The sequence below is a fragment of the Cetorhinus maximus genome, chromosome 5, assembly GCF_964194155.1.
Source record: "Cetorhinus maximus chromosome 5, sCetMax3.hap1.1, whole genome shotgun sequence".
Lineage (NCBI taxonomy): Eukaryota > Metazoa > Chordata > Chondrichthyes > Lamniformes > Cetorhinidae > Cetorhinus > Cetorhinus maximus.
Genome location: NC_135883.1, coordinates 72,678,416 through 72,699,321, shown reverse-complemented (window position 1 = coordinate 72,699,321; position 20,906 = coordinate 72,678,416). Strand labels below are relative to the sequence as shown.

The window sequence follows — 20,906 nt, the reverse complement described above, 5'->3', positions numbered from 1 at the left end:
AGAAAATAGGAAGTAATGGGCATAACAGAAATAGAGTAAAAGCAGATAATTATAATTTAGTATTTTTGCCGCACTTACGATCTTAGCTCTCCATCCAGATGTTGCTGGCGGAGTCTTTTAAAATCTGGTTCAAGCGCTTGGTGGTTTTCCTCAGCGGTATCATAAAAACCTGCAGCAGGTTTCTTCTCAAAGGGAATCTCAGCATTATAGTCCACTCCTCTCTTCTTTTTTCTTTTCTTTTGTATCTCTATTCCAGCAGCTCGCAGTTCCCTGCGTTTCTGAAGTGCTGCAAGTCTCCTACATAAAGTTAAAAGGCACGTGGATTATCAATTTGTTATCAAGGTTTAGTTTCCCAGTTCTTCTTGATTAGAATTTCCATCTGATACAATTTTACAGCAAAATAACGTGTAGGTCAGGAAACGGAGGTTGGTTGGAACAATCATGAAGCCTATCTTTACATTAAAGTTAGTAAATGTTTCTTTTGTTAATGTTCATAAGCACCAGAATGTCAATTTCAAAAGGCTCTGGGGTAGATTGCTGATACTTATTTTATCAAATAATGCTTATTAAAATATATCAGCTGTTTTGAAGAAAGACTTGCATTTATATAGTGCATTTCACATCCTCAGGACATCCCAAAGCACTTTATAGCCATGAAGTGCTTTTTAAATGTAACTGCTGTTGTAAGGTAAGTGCAGCAGCCAATTTGCGCAAAGCAGGACCCCATAAATGGCAATGTAATAATGACCAAATAGTCTGTTGGTTGAGGAATAAATGCTTAAGGTGCAACCCAAAGCCCTGAGGTATAGTTCTGTTTCAGAAAAGAGGGAGGAAAAGAAATAAAATTGTAAAAAACCTCTCATGAATGTCCATTTACAAGCCAGATTTTGGCTATTGCAGGCACAAAAATGATTAGAAATTATTTTATATTTATATAGCTTGCATTTCTTGTTGAAGGAAAAATTGTTCAAGATTGTCAGAACTTGCATTGGTAACATGCTTGAAATCATATTTGAAGATAAAGTAAAGGCTGAAGGGATGCACATATTATTGAAAATGCAATATGCCCATATTGACTATTGAAAAAAAGGCAGGGCAGGATCATGCTGCAGTCCTGGTCAATAGGTTAATTAGTACATTTATAATACTGTTAGTACTTCAAAGAATAGTCATTTTCATGATTGTCAGTGCATGTTGCTTAATACACCCAAGTACTACAGTTGCTGGAGGTGAAACAGGCTCATTTCTGAAAAAGATATTTTCCCTTCATATTCAGACATCATCATAGAACCATAGAAAAGTTACAGCACAGAAAGAGGCCATTCGGCCCATCTTGTCCATGCCAGCCCAAGGACATCCTGCTGCCACAGATATTCTCAGATGCTGTGAGACAATGAGCTGATCCAAAAATTGAAACACTTTATCTGTACGGCAAAAAACATCTGGCCATTAGCATTAAGAAAATAATGCAAATTGCTCCAGAAAACTTTAATTTTCATCTGCAAGTAATACCATGAGCTAGTCCTGATAAATAAAGACAGAAGAATAACCCCAGAAATTAAAATGTTATAACATACTTAAATACCACCACCTTCTCAAGGGCAGTTAGGGATGGACAATAAATGCTGGCCTAGCCAGCGAAGCCCACATCCCATGAATGAATAAAAACAAATAAATAACAGCTATACAGGATAAATTATAGAAAGTGAACTTTATTATAGAAAAAAATTCTATTACTAAGCTTAATATATCATCCCACCCCTTAAAACACCTACGATCAAAACAGAGAGTCACATATGTTGGCCAGAGATATTTGCATTAAGGTCAATTTCAAAGTTGCTGGGTATAGCGTCTCATCTGCTCTGTTTATTTCAGGCAGAAACAGACGATGCAAGCTGCAATGATGAACTTAAAGTTTCCTTAACTGCTGGAAACGTATAAAAGGGAAAGAAAGGGGAAACGCAGTAGACCACAGTCAGAATTAAAGAAAGTACCATCAGGGCATTACTCCACTGTGGCTATTCTAATCCTACATACCCAGTAACATTTTGTCATCAACAAACTCTACCTGCACAATATACCATGGTTTCAAAAATAATTTACTAAATTTGACAATACATCTATTACTTCAGACAATACAAAAAGACTTCCATTTTATAAAAACAAAATTATTACAGGAGATTGGCAATGGTTATCTTGGTAACCGCTACTCTTCAACCTATATATTGTTCAATTCTCCCAAATGTTTCCAAACAGACTTTTGTAAAATCAGTTATTAAAACAAGGCATATGTATTGGTTTTGAAGTAGCCCACTACCGATAGTAACAAAAGATTAACTATAATACACTTAATCACATCATTGCATATATCAAGCAAAGTGAACACACCCACTATATAGGACGGGAACTTTAACATCATGCTCCTCACAGCTGTTTCTTTGTCCAGAGAAATATGGATATATGCTCATAAAATATGATTTGAATTAACCTGTACAAATTAATCCAAAGACTAACCTGGCTTCTTCAAGCTGTTTTTCTCGTGCTTTTCTCTTAGCTTTCTTGCCTTGAGTATTAGCCAAACGAGCTCTGGCCTCAGAGAGCATCTCAAGCTCATCTAAGAATAAAAAGTTTTTTTTATATGCAATTTGGGACATTTTAAAATCAGTACTGGGATATACAAGGGATAGAAGAAAATACTAATTTTCTAAAGGAAAATACAACATAACAAATGAACCAATAATATGCATTGAAAAATAAGTGATTCCGATGAATTTCTGTCAGACCTCAGGCTGAACATTTTAATATTGTAAACATTGTAAATCCATTTACATTAGAATTTGAGATCAACTGAAGTATGCTGTCATAATACAAACGAGAAATGTTAGGAAACTGAATCTTCCCCTCCCCAATGTAAATACCAATTCCAATTCTACTAATGGACCATAACCAACACCACAGTAATGAAATCTGATATGCAACTAAAATTTTTCATGGTGTTTAGCAAATATAACAAACAGCATATCACTTTCTGGATTTGAATATAATTAATAAAAGTCCATACAAGACCACATGTGTTTTAGCATGTTTTTATATATATATATATATATATATATTATATATATGTATATTAAACATATTCTGCCAGCTAAGAATTAATCATATATTCTCAATAATAAAGGACCACAAAGCAAAATCAGGTATCTTTAAAATAGTGCCCTCTAAAAACAAACTTGTACTGTGAAGAAAGATTTGGTAGAAGTGAGACAAATAGCAACGGTAGCTTAAACAGTATTACAAACAAATCACTCAAAAAGTTAATTCATAGTAAGTCTGAGATTATCTTAGTCTAAAAAATAGATGCTTAATTGTAAATTAAATTGTGAGCACTAACATAATCTTTGTCTACTACAGTCCTCAGTCCCTTATTGTGGGTTATGTAATGTTACAAAGCCATGTTTTATAAAAAATGACTTTAGAAATTTACTGGCTGGGAACCACTGACTGGATTTTTAAAAAGACTGAAGCCACATTCCAATGACATGAAACCGCAGTTTCTAAAATGGCTGAAAATTTGCATAATTCTACACGATAAATTCCAAAGCCATTAAGTGGAGTCAACCTGTCTGCAAGAGAATCAACCATATCTCCTGTCTCCATTCGCATGACATCCAGAATCACCTGGGTGGGAACTACACATTAGATGTAATCACTTCAGATAATGAAATCTGGCAAAGAAAGGAATCCACCCCAGCCATAATCTAATCAAGTTGAAATCATCTGCCTGGAATACACTAGCCACTACCATATTTGGGTCACTAGTCAGTTGGAGAGAGAGGATGTGACAAGCAGCTAACTCCTTTTGTGTTTAAAAAACTGTTTTCTCCAGGTCAAAGACAAAGCAGAAAATTGCTGAAGTGGAAAGACCCCAGTGTGGGGCCTAATTCTACAAACTTGAACCCCATCTTCTGTTTTTGACTCTCCCTGTACCGCAGGCAAAGATCTTAAAGAACTCAACCCAACAGCAGCTGTTTCCAGGAAATACAAGACCTGTATAACAAGCAGAGTTGATAAAGGGGAACCGGTAGATGTAGTGTATTTGGATTTCCAGAAGGCATTCGATAAGGTGCCACATAAAAGGTTATTGCATAAGATAAGAGCTCACAGTGTTGGGGGTAATGTATTAGCATGGATTGAGGATTGCTTAACACACAGAAGTCAGAGAGTTGGGGTTTTTTTCAGGTTGGAAAGACGTAACTAGTGGAGTGCCACAAGTATCAGTCCTAGCGCCTCAATTATTTACTATCTATATTAATGACTTGGAGGAGAGGGCAAAGTGTAATGTATCCAAATTTGCTGATGATACAAAAATAGGTAGGAGGGCATGTTGTGATCAGGACTTAAGGAACCTGCAAGGGGATCTAGACAGGTTGAGTGAGTGGGCAAAAACTTGGCAGATGGAGTTTAATGTAGGAAAGTGTGAGGTCATGTGCTTTGGTAGGAAAACTAAAAAGGCAGACTATTATTTAAATGGAGAGAGACTCCAAAAAAGTGCAGTACAGAATCTTTTGTGCTTACCACAAACTCCCTAAGTAAGCATTTTCCAAAGAATAGCAAAGTAACAGGAATGTAGAATATGTTCCTCCTCTCTGGAGAATACTAGAAGTTAGATTTCTAATTTCTCAACCAAGTGTCTGTAACATGCCCGTATGAAGAGGCTTGTCACTTGCTGGTAATGAGGCCTGTCTTCAACATGTTGCCCCTGTGGAAGCCCATGGTCTTGTACCCCACTTGGTGACGTTGGATAGCTACCAGACCAACTGCTGCCTCCTGCTCCCCCAATATCTCTGCTGCTGAGTAATGACAGTCATTCATTTTCATCACCCTCCTTACATTTTTTGTTACAAAGGTCTTACAACAACATGGGAATGCATTAATCTGAAACTGCATGCCTCAAAAAAGTTCCCCTCACATGATGATAGTGAAACTGGTACTGCGAAAAGATAAAGGAAATCTCCCCAGCCAGCCATTGAAAGCAAAGTCAAAGCAATGGAGTGAAAAGCAGGTCACTGGATTGGGGAGGAAATGGAAGACCATGTTACTCTATTACTCTAAACCCCCTCCCCCACCCTCAATGAGATAATGTACTAAAATTATACCTGTTCTTCTCCTCTTTCCTGAACTTGAATCCAAACATTCCCACCCTTTAATTCAGTTTAACCTGAATTATATAGGATTACACAGGATATATGGCACAGAAACAGGCCAATTGGCCTACCTAGTCCATGCTGGTGTTTATGCTCAACTCAATGCCTTCTCCCATCTACCATTGTAATCATCTATTCCCTTCTCCCTCATTTACTTGTCTAGTATTCCCTTAAATGCATCTATACTATTCGCTTCAGCCACTCCATATGGTAGCAAGTTCCACATTCTTACCTTTCTTTGGGTGAAGAAATTTATTCCGAATTCCCTATTGGATTATTTGGTGACTATCTTATATTGATAGTGTCTAGTTGTGCTCTTCTCTGTATCCACTCCATCAAAACCTTTCATAATTTTAAATACTTCTATCAGGTCACTCCTCAGCCTTCTTTTTTCAAGAGAAAAGTGACACAGCTGGTCAATCCTTTCCTGACATGTATACCCAAATATTTCTGGTATCATCCTCGCAAATCTTCTCTACACCCTCTCTGCCATCTCGATATTCTTTTAATATGGCGACCAAAACACAATGCAGTAATTGTGTGATCCAACCAAGGTTTGATACAGGTTTAGCTTAACTTCCCTACTTTTCAATTTAATCCCTCTAGAAATAAAGTCTAGTGCTTGGTTTGCTTTTTTTAAATGGCTTTGCTAACTTACGACACAACTTTTAGCGATTGGCATATTTGTACTCTGAGATCCCTTTGTTCCTCTACCTCACCTAGACTTGCACCTTCCAAATAATATGTGACCTCCCTATTCTTCCTACCAAAATGTGCTACCTCACATTTATCTATGTTGACCCTCATTTGCCTATTCCCATTCTACAAGTTTATCAATGCCCTCCTGTAAGTTGTTGCAGTTGTCTTCAGTATAGAGTACCTCTCCCAATTTGGTGTCATCCACAAATTATTTAGAAATTGTGATTTTTGATTCTAAAGTCCAAATCGTTAATGTAAATTGTGAACAGCAGTGGTCCCAGCACTAATCCTTGTGGAACACCACTTCCCACCTTCTGCAACCCTTTGTTCCCACTCTCTGCTTTCTGTCCTTAAGCCATTCTGCCACTTGTCCTCTGACTCCACATTCTCCAACTTTATTCATTAGTCTACTGTAGGGCACCTTATCAAAGGTCTTTTGAAAATCCAGATAAATTGCACCTACTGCATCTCCTCTGCTACCTCCTCAAAAACTTTAATAAGGATAGTCAAGCAAGGTTACTGCACATACTCGAGATGTATAAACATATAAGAAAACACGATTCAGTAGGTTGTCATATATAATTAGGATGTTAAAAAAATATAACTGATTTCAAGAGTGATAACTTGGTAGCTCAAAAGCAAGCTCTGCAGTCACTTTTAAAACATTACTAGTTTTAATCATGATGTACCTTCATCCATATCCACTGGATCAGGCCTGGCTGGTTTAGTTTCTGGATTTGGATCAATCTCGCCAGGTTTAAGTTTTCGAGGGTCATCAGCGGTTTCTTCTTCTTGATCTCTCTGTGCAGCCTTGTCTCTGAAACAAGTTCAGGTCCATCAATTCAGTTGAATGGCATCTTACTAAAAGTGATTTTCTAAATATTCTTTCAAAACAAGGTCAGCATGCATAAAATCCAATTGCACCGAGATATTTTTGTCCTACGTGTAGCCAAATCAAAATAACTTGATCCCAAAGAAATTAATTACTTCAATTAAACAGTATAGTGGTTTTAAATATTAAAATAGCAATATGATGGTAATTCGTTCAATCTTTGTGCACAGGAAATATAAAAATATTTGTTTCCTCCATGAAAGCTTCTCACTAAAATATGGTTAAAACCAGTTTAGATTGGCACAATAAGCATCAATAAAAAAAACTCTCAAATCATCTGTCATAAATGCAGAATACAAAGACCTATGGTTTACAGAAAATAAACCATGCATATCCGCATTTTCACACATATCCTCAATATGATGCCTTATTTAAATTGCAATTTGCAAATGAAAGCACTTATATACAATAAGTGATCAGATACATGCTTTTGGACTCATTGGTCTACTAAAAATCAATGAGCAATGATCATTTGTGGATCTGTTGGAAATCAGATTTCTCCAAATCACTTACACCAAGTTTATACCATTTCCAAGTATCAAAGCAACTTGCTACAGGTCAGATCAGGAAAGAATGTTTGTGATTGCAAAATATTGAAACCAGGAGGAAATCCGAACATGGGGCGATGTAAAAATAGTTTATCGAAATGTGGGGCAGATTTCTCTCAATAAAAAGTGCCTTTCAAATATCTGGCTTGAAGAGCCTCCTCTTGTGCAAAAATCCCTTTTCTCCTCTACAGTGCAGGAAGGTAATCCTTGGTCCTTGCAATGTTTTAGATAAGTAGCAACTTCTGGATAAAGGCAATTTTAAAATTGAGAGTAATTTGTGAGTTCAAGCAAATGATATGGATCTGTGTCAAACAGAATCTTTCAATAAAGACTGTTTTTCCTCTTAAATAAAACATTGGAACACATTACATAAATCAACAGTACTGTACTTGGTCAGCCTTTAGGTATTTATTGTCAATTATAAGTCTCCCACGATGACAGCATAAGCTTTCCCCAGGGTTTCAGCAGTCCTTTTTCCAAGCGATTTAACAGTCTAACATTTATCATTAGATTTGAACATGCAAGGTGAGGAATGTAGACAGACTAAATTACCCTGTCTGCCACTTGTAAATTGAATTATCTACTGAATTCCTGACAGCTGCAGGCAGCACTAAAGAACTTGGCACACCATTCCAAAGCATAAGTAACTGGAACAACAGTACAAAAATTACACTTTTCTCCAAGTTTGTCATTTAGGTACAGTTTTCAAGTTTAAAAAGCTGAATTCCTAGTTTAAGCAAATGATTTGCATCTGTGTCAAACAGAATCTTTCAATAAAGACTGTTTCTCCTCTTAAATAAAAACTTGGAATATATTACATTATCCACAGTAGTGTACTTGGTATTTATATTCAATTACAAATCGCCCACAATATAAGCTTTCCCTCAGGTTTCAGCAGTCTTTTATTTTCTCTTCCTATTTCCGCTATAATGTTCTATTCAGTGGAAACATAGAAATTTTCTTTCTATTGAATACAAGGAATAACTAAACAGCAATGTCACAAATAATTACACTCTTGTGAATTCTTGATAATGCAACATCTGTCTCTCAATTCCAAATCAAAATCTAACTAAAGAAACAATCAGGTTGTAGATTCTAAATATCAAGACACATTATCTGTCAACTTACAGGAGATACTCATAATGTTCCAAACACTGGGCAGCTGTTCTGCCAATAATTGGAGCAATGGTCCTCCACTGCGTTGGCATGAGCTTTGCCAAGTGCAGTAACTTCTCTTCTTCCTCCCTTGACCATTCTGTCTTTTTGATACTTGGATCCAACCATTCGTACCTTTTATGTGAAAAATAGCAAAAACATGATTAAAACAACAAAAAGCTAGTCTGCAGTTCAATTAGTTTGGATTTAGAGATATCTTTACTTGAATTAGCAAGAGAAAAATCTTGACATCAATGCAGTATAATAAATATACACTTAGATACATAGGCCCAGGTCCTGTGCAGGAATCTGCGGAAATCCCGATATACTGACTCCGTGGGAATTGCCCAAGAAGTCTGAATTTCTGATGGCAATTCCCCTGCTCAATGGGACCCTCCGAAGACTCCAACTCGGAGTTGGAGTCAGAGGCTTCGGACAGTTCCCATTTACTTACCTGGGTCGTTACCCAGGGAATGTTGGACAAAAATATCGTAGTCTAACTCCTAGATAACTATACAACTGATCCCTCCCTGACATCCCCCCTGTCCTCCCTCATGATGCCCTCCCACCGACCCCGAACCAACTTAACTAGTCCCTATGGCCCAACTGCTCTGACCCAACATGACTAGGCCTATCATCCAAATGCCCCCCTTCAATCCCCCGACCCAACTAGCCCCTACCATCCGACCCGACTACTCACTTACTCACCTGCCACCCTACCCATCTATGCATTCACTTATTCACTCATACACTTATTCACTAACATACTGGAAAGCTGTTTAAACGTTCCAAAGCTTTTCAGTGTGTTAGTGTACGTGTACCAGAATACTGCAGCTAGTGCCGTAATAAGGGGTGTGGTTTGTCTTCCCTCTGATGATCCAGCACTACAAGCAAGTAGTTCCACTGAAGGTATGCTCTGTGTTTCTTAAGAAGCCAGAATCAGAAGATCTGGCCACAAATACAGAGGTCTGTCAGTGTGCAGAAAAGTAGGAGCGGAATGGCAATCCGACGATGACTGCTGCTCCTTAGAAGACTTGGGCCATAATGGTCTGGATTTTATGATCAGTGGTGAAGCAATAGTACGTGCCGCTGACTTTGAAGAAAGTTGCCCACAAAGATTTATCAATCTCTGATGCAGACTTCTCCTTTCTTGATGGCAGCTTAAATCTGGTGCCAAGGGACTCTTCGGGCATGTAGCAGCAGTGATGTTTGCAAGCAGGGTAAGCAGGCGATCACAATGAACTATTCTCAGAGATAGCAAACGAAAAAGTTACGAACAATAACCTCTTTAACTTTTAACTTAAAATTTCAGATAGTTAAATAAACAATTATGACAGAAGCTAAAATAGAGATAAACTTTCAAAAATTATTTCAAAATTACGTGGAATTTATTCTAATGGAGAGAGTTGATATTCCACAAATCTAAAGTTATCTTTTTAGGGTCAGTGAGGGTGTCTAGCAATAACTATGAACTTAGCATTCCATTAGAAGCTCACTCATACCTCATTCAACAATTTCTTACCTTTTCAAGGGTTTTTACAGCAAGACTAACAGTTTTAGAGTGGAAGTTCCATCCATTTAAAAATTTCCCAATGATTGCAGTCTGGGTGACCTCAGCAGTGCATCCTCTGGAGTAGCACAGAATCACTGACAGTAACTTCTAGATTTCCATGCTATTCTGCACATGTAGAGGTTCCCAAAATTGTCAGCTTCAGTGTAATAATGACAGAAAATGCTGACAGCTTCACTGTAATTATCAGCATAAAATCCAGGCCATAAAGACAATTTACTATAGTCCTATTTTATGAAGCATTTTAACTATAATCACAGAAATATTACCTGTATTTAATCTTTGCTGTAAAGCTGAATGATGTTCAATATCTGATAAATCTAAATCTGGCACACCAGTTGCATCCTGACCACAAGTTTTTAAGTTTAGGCATAGCTAACTGGTCGGGGTACAGTGATCTTTGATTATATGGTTCCCAGTGCAGGTTGTTCACCTGCTTTTCACATTTCACAGTATTATTTTCGAGAGCCAATAAACTGGTAGTTTATTTCAAAAAAATCATTAGACAACTTGTACTGGTCACCAATGTTCCCACTAAGCTGCATAGGTGTGTGCAAGTGTTGTTCTGGTACAAATAATTCATGTTTGTATGGTTGTGCAAAATATTTAATCTTGTAGTCAGTGACCTCAAAGAAGTTGAAAAGCATACCCAAGATAAATACAAATGAGGAAGGCCATTTATTAAAAGCTTCCTAAAATCCAAAACTATAAAGCAAGTGGGAAAGCTCCCAATTTAACTGCACCCAATTTGAGACAGCCCCCTGGCCTCTCCTCTGTGGTTCCCAATAGTGCAAAGTTGAGGTCATGAACTTAACTGTGGACAACTGTAAGCACAAGACTGCATTCAAGCTTCCTATATAAACATTTATTTTTGCACCAAGTTATAGTGAACAAGAAAATGTTATCAAGTTAGTAAAAATGCATTTTAGCTATGATTTGTAAATACTTTTCATCCGTTTGGAACGTAGGAACAGGAGTAGACCGTTCAGTCCCTCAAACCTATTCCTTCATTCTATCAGATCATCACTGATCTGTTCTTCAGCTCCATTCATTCACCATTTTTCTATATTTCTTGTCTAACAGAAATCTGTCTTGAAAATTTCAAATTAACTGTGTCCTTAGCTTATTGGTGTGGAGGGGGCAGTAGGGAATAAAGGTATTTCCATCATACAACTGCTATTTTTGTGCTAACAGGTTTAAATAACAATTTCTGATACAATGGAAAGAAAATGTCAAACTTACCATCTGGCTTTGCATTGTTTGGCTGATTTTCTGTGCAGCAGAGACGCAATACGTGACCACTGGTTTTTGCCATATTTCATAACCGCTGCTTTAAGAATCTCATCCTAAATAAACAATGTCAATAATAAAAGAGCTGACACGTAACATTTTAAAGCAAATAAATATGTTTAGCATAAAAGGCACTAAAATTGCAGAACCAGACAAACTCTGATGGGAACCGTGGTTAGTCGGAATACTTCCACCTATAGATGAATATCCTTTATCCGTACATCAGAAAACCAAACACATCCAAAGACCAATTTTTTTTTGAACAGACCCTAACATGAGCCAACATGAACTTCACCGACCTAATGCATCATTATCATCCCTACAAAATGTGCAGTAGTGGCCCATAGTTGTCTAGCTGGCCACTTGGTTTTGGTGGCATGCCGATCAGTCCCGCCAAGATGTTTTTTGCTTACATTAGTTGTTGCAAATGCTGCATGTCGTGAATTTCCTCCTTCCAACTTTGCAGCTAATTTATATGTTAATAAAGCGATGTAATATTATATTACAGGTGTACTGAGTGTTAACAGCTAAGTAGGATGTGAGAGAGTTGGCAAATGGAACAACAGCCTAGTATTTGTAGACTATAGCTAGCCTAGACTAGTAAGTAAGCCTGGCCTACCATATATACAGTAGCTATATCACATCTGAAAAGTGAGAATATCTGAATACCGAAATACCAAGGGTTTTGGATAAGGGATACTTGGCCTGTACATTTTTTTCAAAGCACTTAAAAAATATTTTCTCACATGTATTTTGAAACATTGTTTGTGTTTCTTCATTATTAAATAGCAGGCTGTGGAGTCTATCATAATTTTCTGGTGTAACTCGCTTCTAGTTTTGACTGTGCTAGAAGGTGGAAACAATGAACCAAGGAGTTTCCCACAAACGAATGGAAATTTCCAAGGTTACACTTAAAGGTCATCTGTCTCTGGGAAATAGCATGTGAAACAGGTGCTTTTAAAAAAGAGGCAGAAGGGGTTATGGCAAAATAAATGAACTAGAAAACTTTTCTATAAAACGCCTAGCCTCGTACTGACATTAGCACTGAAGCATGCTAGGTTAAATTATAATACATTGAACTCTTTAATAGTCTCCTAAATGAATGGAGATTACATTCATTCTGAAAAGTCTGAAACTTAGCTTTAAAAGGATTTATTGGAAGATTCATTAATGGCCGGTGGAAAAGACAAATTCACTATATTAATCAAATTCTCACATCTGTTGGCACCCTGGAACAACAATCTTGCAATTTTACCAAAGACCCTTGAATTAGAGCTCCAACTGTCAGTGTTTTCATCCAGGCAACAGATGCCTGTGCAAGGAAATGCAACATCTTTTTTGCACCCATTGTCATGTATTCACAGGTCACACCCTGGGGAAGAGGAAACTCCACGGAAATTTCTCAACCCAAATCTCTGAACATTGGCAGTATGAATTTATTTCACAGTAGTGATCTTTACAAATCCCAAAATGAGATTGATAATTTGAATAAATTAGAAAAATGCTGTCAGCTGTGGATGACATGAAGCACACTGAAACTGCCCAAACTCATGTGGTTTAAGGCCACCACAGCAAAGTGAGAGCAGAGACTTTCAAAGTCTCAGTTATAAACCCAGATCCAGATATGAAAAGTTCTATCCTCAATCCACTATTTTAAATGGTTCAGAACCGTACTCTAAGCGTGATAACAGTGCATTGTGAGACACAACACAAACTCTGGACACAGCCTCAGGTAAATTTTAAAGTGTGCACCAGCCTAAACCAAAGAAATCCTACACTCCACTGTTTGTCTCATCAACAACACAGAGTTAACCACCATGACTTGTTTCCACGTCCTGAGGAATGTGCTCCCGAAGATACCTTGTTGATTATTAAGTATGGTAGGATAAGATCACTAACACCAAAGTACTGGAATCTTCTGACAGTCCAGCATTGAGGCTACGATGATCAATGCTCATTTCCACTGGGCTGAACATCATGTTAGGATGTATGCTATACAGTTACCAGGGCAGGTGCTTTCTGAAGAGCTGGTGCATGGCAGATGAAAGCAGGACTGGCAAAGGCACACTGAAGGTTCATTTGAAGTAATACAACAATGTCATTCCCTCTTGTGACACCTTGGCCGTTGCCGGATGGCAAGAACACGCTGATGTGTCACACAGAATCACGGAATTATTACGGCCCATCAACTCTGCACCAGCTCTCCAAATGAGCAATTCACCTATAGCCCTGCCTTCCCCCCATAACCCTGCACGTTCTTCCTTCAGGTAACTATCTAAATCCCTTCTGAATGTCTCAATTAAACCCTACACACTCTGACAGGGCATTCCAGATCCTAACCACACTGTGAAAAAGTTTTTCATGTTGTCATTGTTTCTTTTGTCGATTACCTTCAATCTGCCCTCTTGTACTTGATCCTCGCACAAGTGGAACAGTTTTTCCCTACCTATTCTGTCCAGACCCCTCATGATTTTGAATACCTCTATCAAATCTCCTCTCAGCCCTCTCTCTTCCAAGGAAAACAGTCATAACTTCCCCACTCTATTTTAACTGAAGTTCCCCATCCTGAACATTCTCATGAATCCTTTCTGCACCCTCTCTAATGCCTTCACATCTTTCCTAAAGTGTGGCACCCAGAATTGGACACAATATTCCAGTGTTCCCGAACCAGTGTTTTATACAGGTTTAACATAACCTCCTTGCTCTTGTACTCTATTCTCCTATTAATAAAGCCTAGGATACCGTATGCATTAATAATCGTTCTTGCAACCTGTCCTGCTATCTTCAATGACTTATGCACATATAGATCCATGTTCCTTTGCGAGAGTTCACAATGCTTCCAAGTTTTATATCATTCACAAATTTTGAAATTGTGCCCTGTACACCAAGGTCTAGGTCATTAATATGTATCAGGAAGAGCAAGGGTCCCAACACTGACCCCTGGGGAACTCCACAACAAACCTTCCTCCAGTCCAAAAAGCATCCAGTAACCTCTGTTTCCTCTCACTCAACCAATTTCATACTCATGTTGCTACTATCCCTGATATTCCATGAGTTACAACTTTGCTCACAGGTCTGTTGTGCTGCACAGTATCAAATGCCTTTTGGAAGTCCAAGCACACCACATCAACAGCATTACTCTCAAAAACCCAACAGCATTACCCTCAAAAACCCAACAGCATTACTCTCTGTTACCTCTTCAAAAAACTCCAGCAAGTTAGTTAAACATGACTTTCCTTTAACAAATCCATGCTGGCTTTCCTTAAGTAACCCGCATTTGCCCAAGTGATGATTAATTGTGTCCCAAATTATTGTTTCTAGAAGCTTCCCCACCACCAAAAATAAACTGACTGGTCTGTAGTTGCTGGGCTTACCTTTACACTCTTTTGAACAAGGGTGTAACATATGCAAGTCTCCAGTCCCAGGCATCCCCCTGAGTCTAAGGATGACTGTAAAATTATGGCCAGTGCCTCTGAAAGTTCTATTCTCACTTCCCGCAGTATCGTTGGGTGCATCTCATCCGGTCCTGGTGCTTTAAGTACAACCTATCTACTACCTCTTCTTTATTAATTTTAAATCCTTCTAGTGTATTAATTACTTCCTCTTTCACCATGACCTGGGTAGCATCTTCTTCCTTGGTAAAGACAGATGCAAAGTATTCATTTAATACCTCAGCTATGCCCCGTCTTAATGCGTAAATCTCCCTTTTGGTCCCTAGTCAGCTCCACTCCTACTTTTACCAGTTACATGCCTCTTGAAGACTTTGGGATTCCCTTTTCTGTTAGCTGCCAGTCTCTTTTGATACTCTGTCTTCGCTTTTCTTATTTGCTTTTTCACTTCCCCTCTGAACCCCCTATATTCAGTCTGGTTTGTTGTATTATCCACCTGACATCTGTCAGAAGCATACTTTTCCTTCTTCATTTTAACCTCTAACTCTTTTGTCATCCTGGAAGCTCTGGATTTGTTTGCCCTACCTTTCCCCTTGGTTGGAATGTGCCATGACTCTTTTTTGAAGGTAGCCCATTGTTCATTACCATTTTTCCTGCCAACCTTTGGTTCTAATTTATTCGGCCCAGATCCATTCTCACCTCATTGAAGTTGGCTCCCAGCCCGCCCGCCCCCCTATTAATTATTCTTACTCTGGACTTACTTTGTCCTTTTCCATAGCCAACCTAAATCTTATGATGCAATGATCACTGTTCCCTAAACGTTCTCTTACTGATATTTGATCCACTTGGCCCACCTCATTCCCAAGAACCAGGACCAGCAGTGCCCCCTTTCATGTTTGAGTGGAAACAGTGCTGTAAATAATTTTCCTGAACATGCTCTCGGAACTCTTGCCTCTCTCTGCCCTTTACATTACTACTATCCCAGTCTATATTTGGATAATTAAAGTCCCCCATTATAACTACTCTTACATCTCTCTGTAATTTCTTTGCAAATTGTTCTCCTACATCCTTCCCACTTTTTGGTGACTTATAGGCTACACCGAGCAATGTAATTGCGCCTTTTTTGTTCCTTAGCCAAATAGATTCTGTCCTTAACCCCTCTGGGATATCCTCGCTCTCCAGCACTTCAATAATCTCCTTAATCAATACTGCCATCCCTCACCCTTTTCTTTTCTTATCTTTCCTGAACACTTGTGTCCAGGAATATTTAACACCCAGTCCTGTCTTTCTTTGAGCCAGGTCTCTGTTATAGCCACAACATAATATTTCCACATGGCAATCTGCACCTGTAACTCACCAATCTTTCTTACCCCGCATTAATCTTGATTTTGACTTTATTACTTTCTCTCTTATTCTGACCCTACCTAATAACTTACTATTCCCTACTCTGGTGCTGCCTATCTCTCCCAATATTCTGTGCACCTTGATATTGTCCTCTGATATTATTTCCTGATTCCCACACCAATTTAGTTTAAACCCTCCCCAATAGCACTAGTAAGGAACTCCCACCTCTATGTCTGCACATGCCCCATCTCCTTCAGAACCAGTCCCAAGGATATCTGCTGGGCCATCTTTCCAGCCATGCATTCATCTGCTTTATCTGCCGATTTCTATATTCACTCGCCTGTAGACTGGCAGTAATCTGGAGACTACTACTTTTGAGGTCCTGCTTGCTAATTTCCAACCTAGCTCCCTAAATTCAGACTGCAGGACCACATCTCTCTTTTTGCCTATGTCATTTATACCACATGGACCACGAATGTCATTCATATCAATGAGAGAGAGAGAGAGAAAAGGCCATTGAGCTGCAACACTGTTGCCAAGTGTGGAGATAAAATGTGAGATATGTATGGATCAACATTGGTTTTCCTCTGCCAAAACTGCTTACTATTCTAAAATCATCCAGGAACAGGAGAATCTCTCAGGAAAGTGGTTATGAGAGACTTGTGGCAGATGATATTAATCAATGGAATGAAGCAGGAATTTCGTACTAGGGATCAAGGAAAATAAAAAGGTAAGTCCCGTGATCCAATTTTGCAGTGGGCAGCTTAATGATAACAATAAGAAATATGGCTGCCCTCTCTGATAGCGAAAACTTTATGTGGAAGGAGAAGGGTGGAAAGAAAGGAACTCAATCTCAGTTCGGGGTGTACTACATCTTATTTCCATAAGAGCAGTAGTATCTGCTAATGGAGCTCTCATTCTTAAGCCAGAATCCATTGAGGTGCAGATTGTAGCTACTTGGGAAACCTATTTTAAGTTTGCTACTATACTGTGGAAGCCATTGCAACAAACCTAATTTCGTCATTGCTTGTTATTCAGCCATGCACACTTGAAGCATGGATTTCAGGTAGTGACCAGGAACCATAGTTTATTTTTATCCTATTTCCTCCCGTGCCCGGGGTTGCCATCTAGTTTTTGGTCCTCCGTTCAACATGACATTACTACAGCTACCGATATGCCCACTCACTGCCTCACCGCCACCCAAAATGCTCTCTTGCCCACTGACGCCATTACGCTCTCAACCTGATTGTTCCCCCCAGCGCAGCCTTCAACTCTGCTCCCTTAAGTACTGTGTACACAAATGTGAACATTTATGATGGAAAACTGGTATAGCCATTCACTGCCAGTTCTAGCTGGACCACATCTCTACCAACACAGCTACTATTCCAGCATCATCCTGCAATGCAAAAATAATCCTCAGATTTTCTTCTCCGCTACTAACCACCTTCTTAAATCGTCCTCCCCGATCTCCCACACCATCACCTCCATCAACAAGTGTGAGGTGCTCATGGAAGCTTTTTCACTAAGATTGAGACTAGCTGCCTCTGAGCTTCCCTGAATCCCCCGAGCCCACTGGGCCAAAATTCCTCTAAGGTTCCCCATGCCTAACCCAGAACTTGCGAATTCTCTAGTTTCTCTCGCCTTTCACCTCCCCCTCCCCTTACTCGAAAGAGAAACCTCGATCCCTCTCTCCTTGCAAACTATGCCCATCTCCAGGCTCCCACTTTGCTCCAAAATCCATGAATGTGCTGTCACCTTGCAAATCCGTCCTCATTTCTCCTAGAACTCCAAGGGCTGGATTTTTGTGTTCCAAAAATGGAAGGAATGAGTGCTGGAATTGGCAAAACTGAGGCTCCAGCACTGGAATTTTCCTACACAAACTTTCCATTGGCAGGAAGAAGTCCAGATTATATTCGGGTTGCAACCCCACATGCACATTCTGTGACAGGTCATTGACAGGTCTAGGAGACATTTGTATTTCATGGAAGACAGTATTTTCACTGGTCAGGCAGGTTTTGGAAGTATTTGAAAACCTACCAGGTAAGAGGGTTCTGGAACTGTGGGCTGGGGAGATGCTGAGGAGTTGGGAACATGCTAACAGGTAAGTGTTAAATGTTTTGACAACTTCAAATGTCATTATTAGATGCTGTCTAATATCTTAGGTGTGTTTTACTGCAGTGGTTGATCATAGGGCTCTGTTGTGCAAAGATAAGTTCATCATTATATTAACCAGCATTGTGTAAGTGTTCAGGTGCATTAGAGTACTTTTCCCACAGGAGAAGTGTTATTATGCATTCAAAACTGTAGAACACAGTGTCTGGTAACCCTCCTAACATGATCTGAAGTGACTTAAACATCTTCAGTGCTTTAAGTTAGAAAATAATTGGGCAGTTGCTTTAACTTAGGAAAAAAAGCTAGCTACCTGCTCCAGGACTGCTTTGAATAGGAGGCTATCTGGTGTAGCTTAGAAAAAAACTAGCCATCTGTTGCTTCAATTTCAAAAGGATGTAATGCTTTGTTGACACAGCTGGGCCATTATGAATGCTTGGCTGTGTTTCAAAGATTGCTAATGGCCTGGTCACAGAATGGGACTGTTTACTAAGTTGTCCAGAGGACTGAAAGCTTTGTGTAATTGACAGTTTTAAGAGGTTTAATTGGATTCTGAATTTGCTGTGGTTTCTGAATATGTGTTTGTTTTCACAACCTAATCACCACTTAACAGGATTTAACTCTTTTTCAATGGGACTGGAAGGTTTTCTTCAGTATGATATTTAACAGTTTTGTTAGACTGTTTAACTTTATTTTCCAAGTCCATTTCGAAGACTTCCCATTAGTATTACATGACTCCTGAGGTCTGTCCATAGCGGAAAATGGGTGAGTGGCTGTAGAGGTAGATGAGGGTGATGAAGGACATGAGAGGATATGGAGAATACGAAGACATATGGTAGGAATATGAGGGGGCATGGAGAAATGATGGTTGGGGTCATAAGAATAATGTGCAGAGGTGGGCCAATGTCCCTGAGAATGGAGGTGGACCTTCTAACAGCTCGCCTTGGCAACCACACACCTCCAATGTTGCCTAGGGAGGCGGCAGATCCACGAAATGGCCCTTGTTAAAGTCACAAATGACATCCTATATGAATATAGTAAGCCCTGCCTCCTCATCCTTCTCGACCAGTCTGAAGCCTTTGACCAGACCATCCTCCTCCAAACACCCTTCACCATCAAGCTAGGTGGTACTGCCCTCACCTGGTTCCATTCTTGTCTACCCAGTCATAGCCAGTGGCTTCTCTTTCTGAAGCAAACCCCCATCCCCAGGATCTGTTTCTTGGTTCCCTCAATTTCTCATTTACCAACTGACACCTGGTAAGTATTTCCAGCACTTCCTGCTTTCATTTCAGATTTCCAGAAACCTCAATATTTAGCTTTTTTGTTGTTGTTTTGGGGGTATAAAGACAACTCGAGAAAGCTTGGAGGGAGTGGGTGGGGAGCTAGCTCTAGATAGATTGGAATAACCCATCATCTTGCAGGAGTTCAGTCCACTTCAAAACAGCAGGTACAATCTGAGCAGAGAAATCCAGCGATTCCAGGTAGAACATCACCTGCGTTTCCTAGATTTAAAAAAATTCCTGCCCCTAAAAGAGCACCTTGAACAAACCACTGGAAACCTTCTCTGAGCATAAACCACTGAATAAATATAAAACTCTGGCAGGTCGGTGTGACTGGAGGGTGGTGCTCAACATCACAGATTTAAAACGGGGAAATAGAACCGGGAAATGTTGACAGTTCGGCCCGGTACTAGCCCAGGGACAGGGGAGCCCCGGTATCCGGGCCTATACCACAGGCCCCGCCACTCACCTCCGTGTTCCTCCAGACACCTCCTTTAATCATTATCCGCGGCATCTTGGCGCTCGGCGACGGGCCGGAGGGGATCCTCGGCCAGCTGGTGGTGGGGAGAGGGGAAACAGCGGCTCGGTCAGTCGGTCAGCGCTGGGGCCGGCCTCCGGGATCGGGCTGCGCACAGCAACGGGCGGAGAGCCGACAAGGAGCACGCACCGGACAGCAAGAGGACAACACGCCGCCGTCGTGAGCGCCCCCGAACCCGGCTGACTGACACTGCACCTAAGGGACACACCCCCAGCCTGAACCAGCCCAGGGCAGAGGTTACTTGAGGGTTACCAACCCTCCAGGGCCATTCACAAATTGAAGTTTGTGGGCTCTATTGCCAGCAATCCTTGGGAGGGGGGTGGTGGTGGTGGTGGTGGAGGGTGGGAAGTGGGGGGAGAATCAGCAGGACGTTAAAATAATTGAGTGGTTTTTTTTAATTTTCTTTGTTTATAATGAACATAATTGGAAATGGAAAATAGGGCTGCTTTACTGACGTTGGGAATGAGGCAATTAGGAATCTCAGTTGGCTTGGGAAGTTAGTCTACTGTGAGGATGAAAGTGTTAGTAGGCTAATGACAAAGCCAGAGTGTTTGGGGGCTGAAGGTCGTTATTTGATGAAACCTCCAGGAATAGTTCAACAGAATTGGCAATCCTGAATGTGTTTTTCTTTGTGTGTAAGATGTTTCCCTGAATTGGCTTTATGAGCATATTACATTTTTTTCCTTTAACTTTACACACTACCATGAATAGCACTAAAATCCCTTGGTTGCTAGATGGTGTTAGTCAAGATTGGTATGTCTGAGGGAGAAGAGCAGAAATTTTTGGTGGGGGCATATAGAAACATAGAAACTAGGAGCAGGAGTAGAAGTAGGCCCTTCGAGCCTGCTCTGCCATTCAATATGATCATGGCTGATCCTCTATCACAAC

General features: G+C 39.9%; 1 protein-coding gene across 1 annotated transcript in view; it reads right to left on the bottom strand.

Annotated features, from left to right (window-relative positions):
• cdc5l (CDC5 cell division cycle 5-like (S. pombe)) overlaps positions 1-20,177 on the bottom strand; it is a 55,763-nt gene extending 35,586 nt beyond the window's left edge. Inside the window, exons 1-6 of the mRNA XM_078541995.1 lie at positions 19,950-20,177; positions 11,311-11,414; positions 8,472-8,633; positions 6,593-6,720; positions 2,515-2,614; positions 79-297 (exon numbers count right to left, since the gene is read on the bottom strand). Coding sequence (XP_078398121.1) covers positions 79-297; positions 2,515-2,614; positions 6,593-6,720; positions 8,472-8,633; positions 11,311-11,414; positions 19,950-19,994 — 758 coding nt within the window. The 5' untranslated portion in view covers positions 19,995-20,177. The remainder of the gene's footprint in view (positions 1-78; positions 298-2,514; positions 2,615-6,592; positions 6,721-8,471; positions 8,634-11,310; positions 11,415-19,949) is intronic.
• Positions 20,178-20,906: the final 729 nt, after the last annotated feature.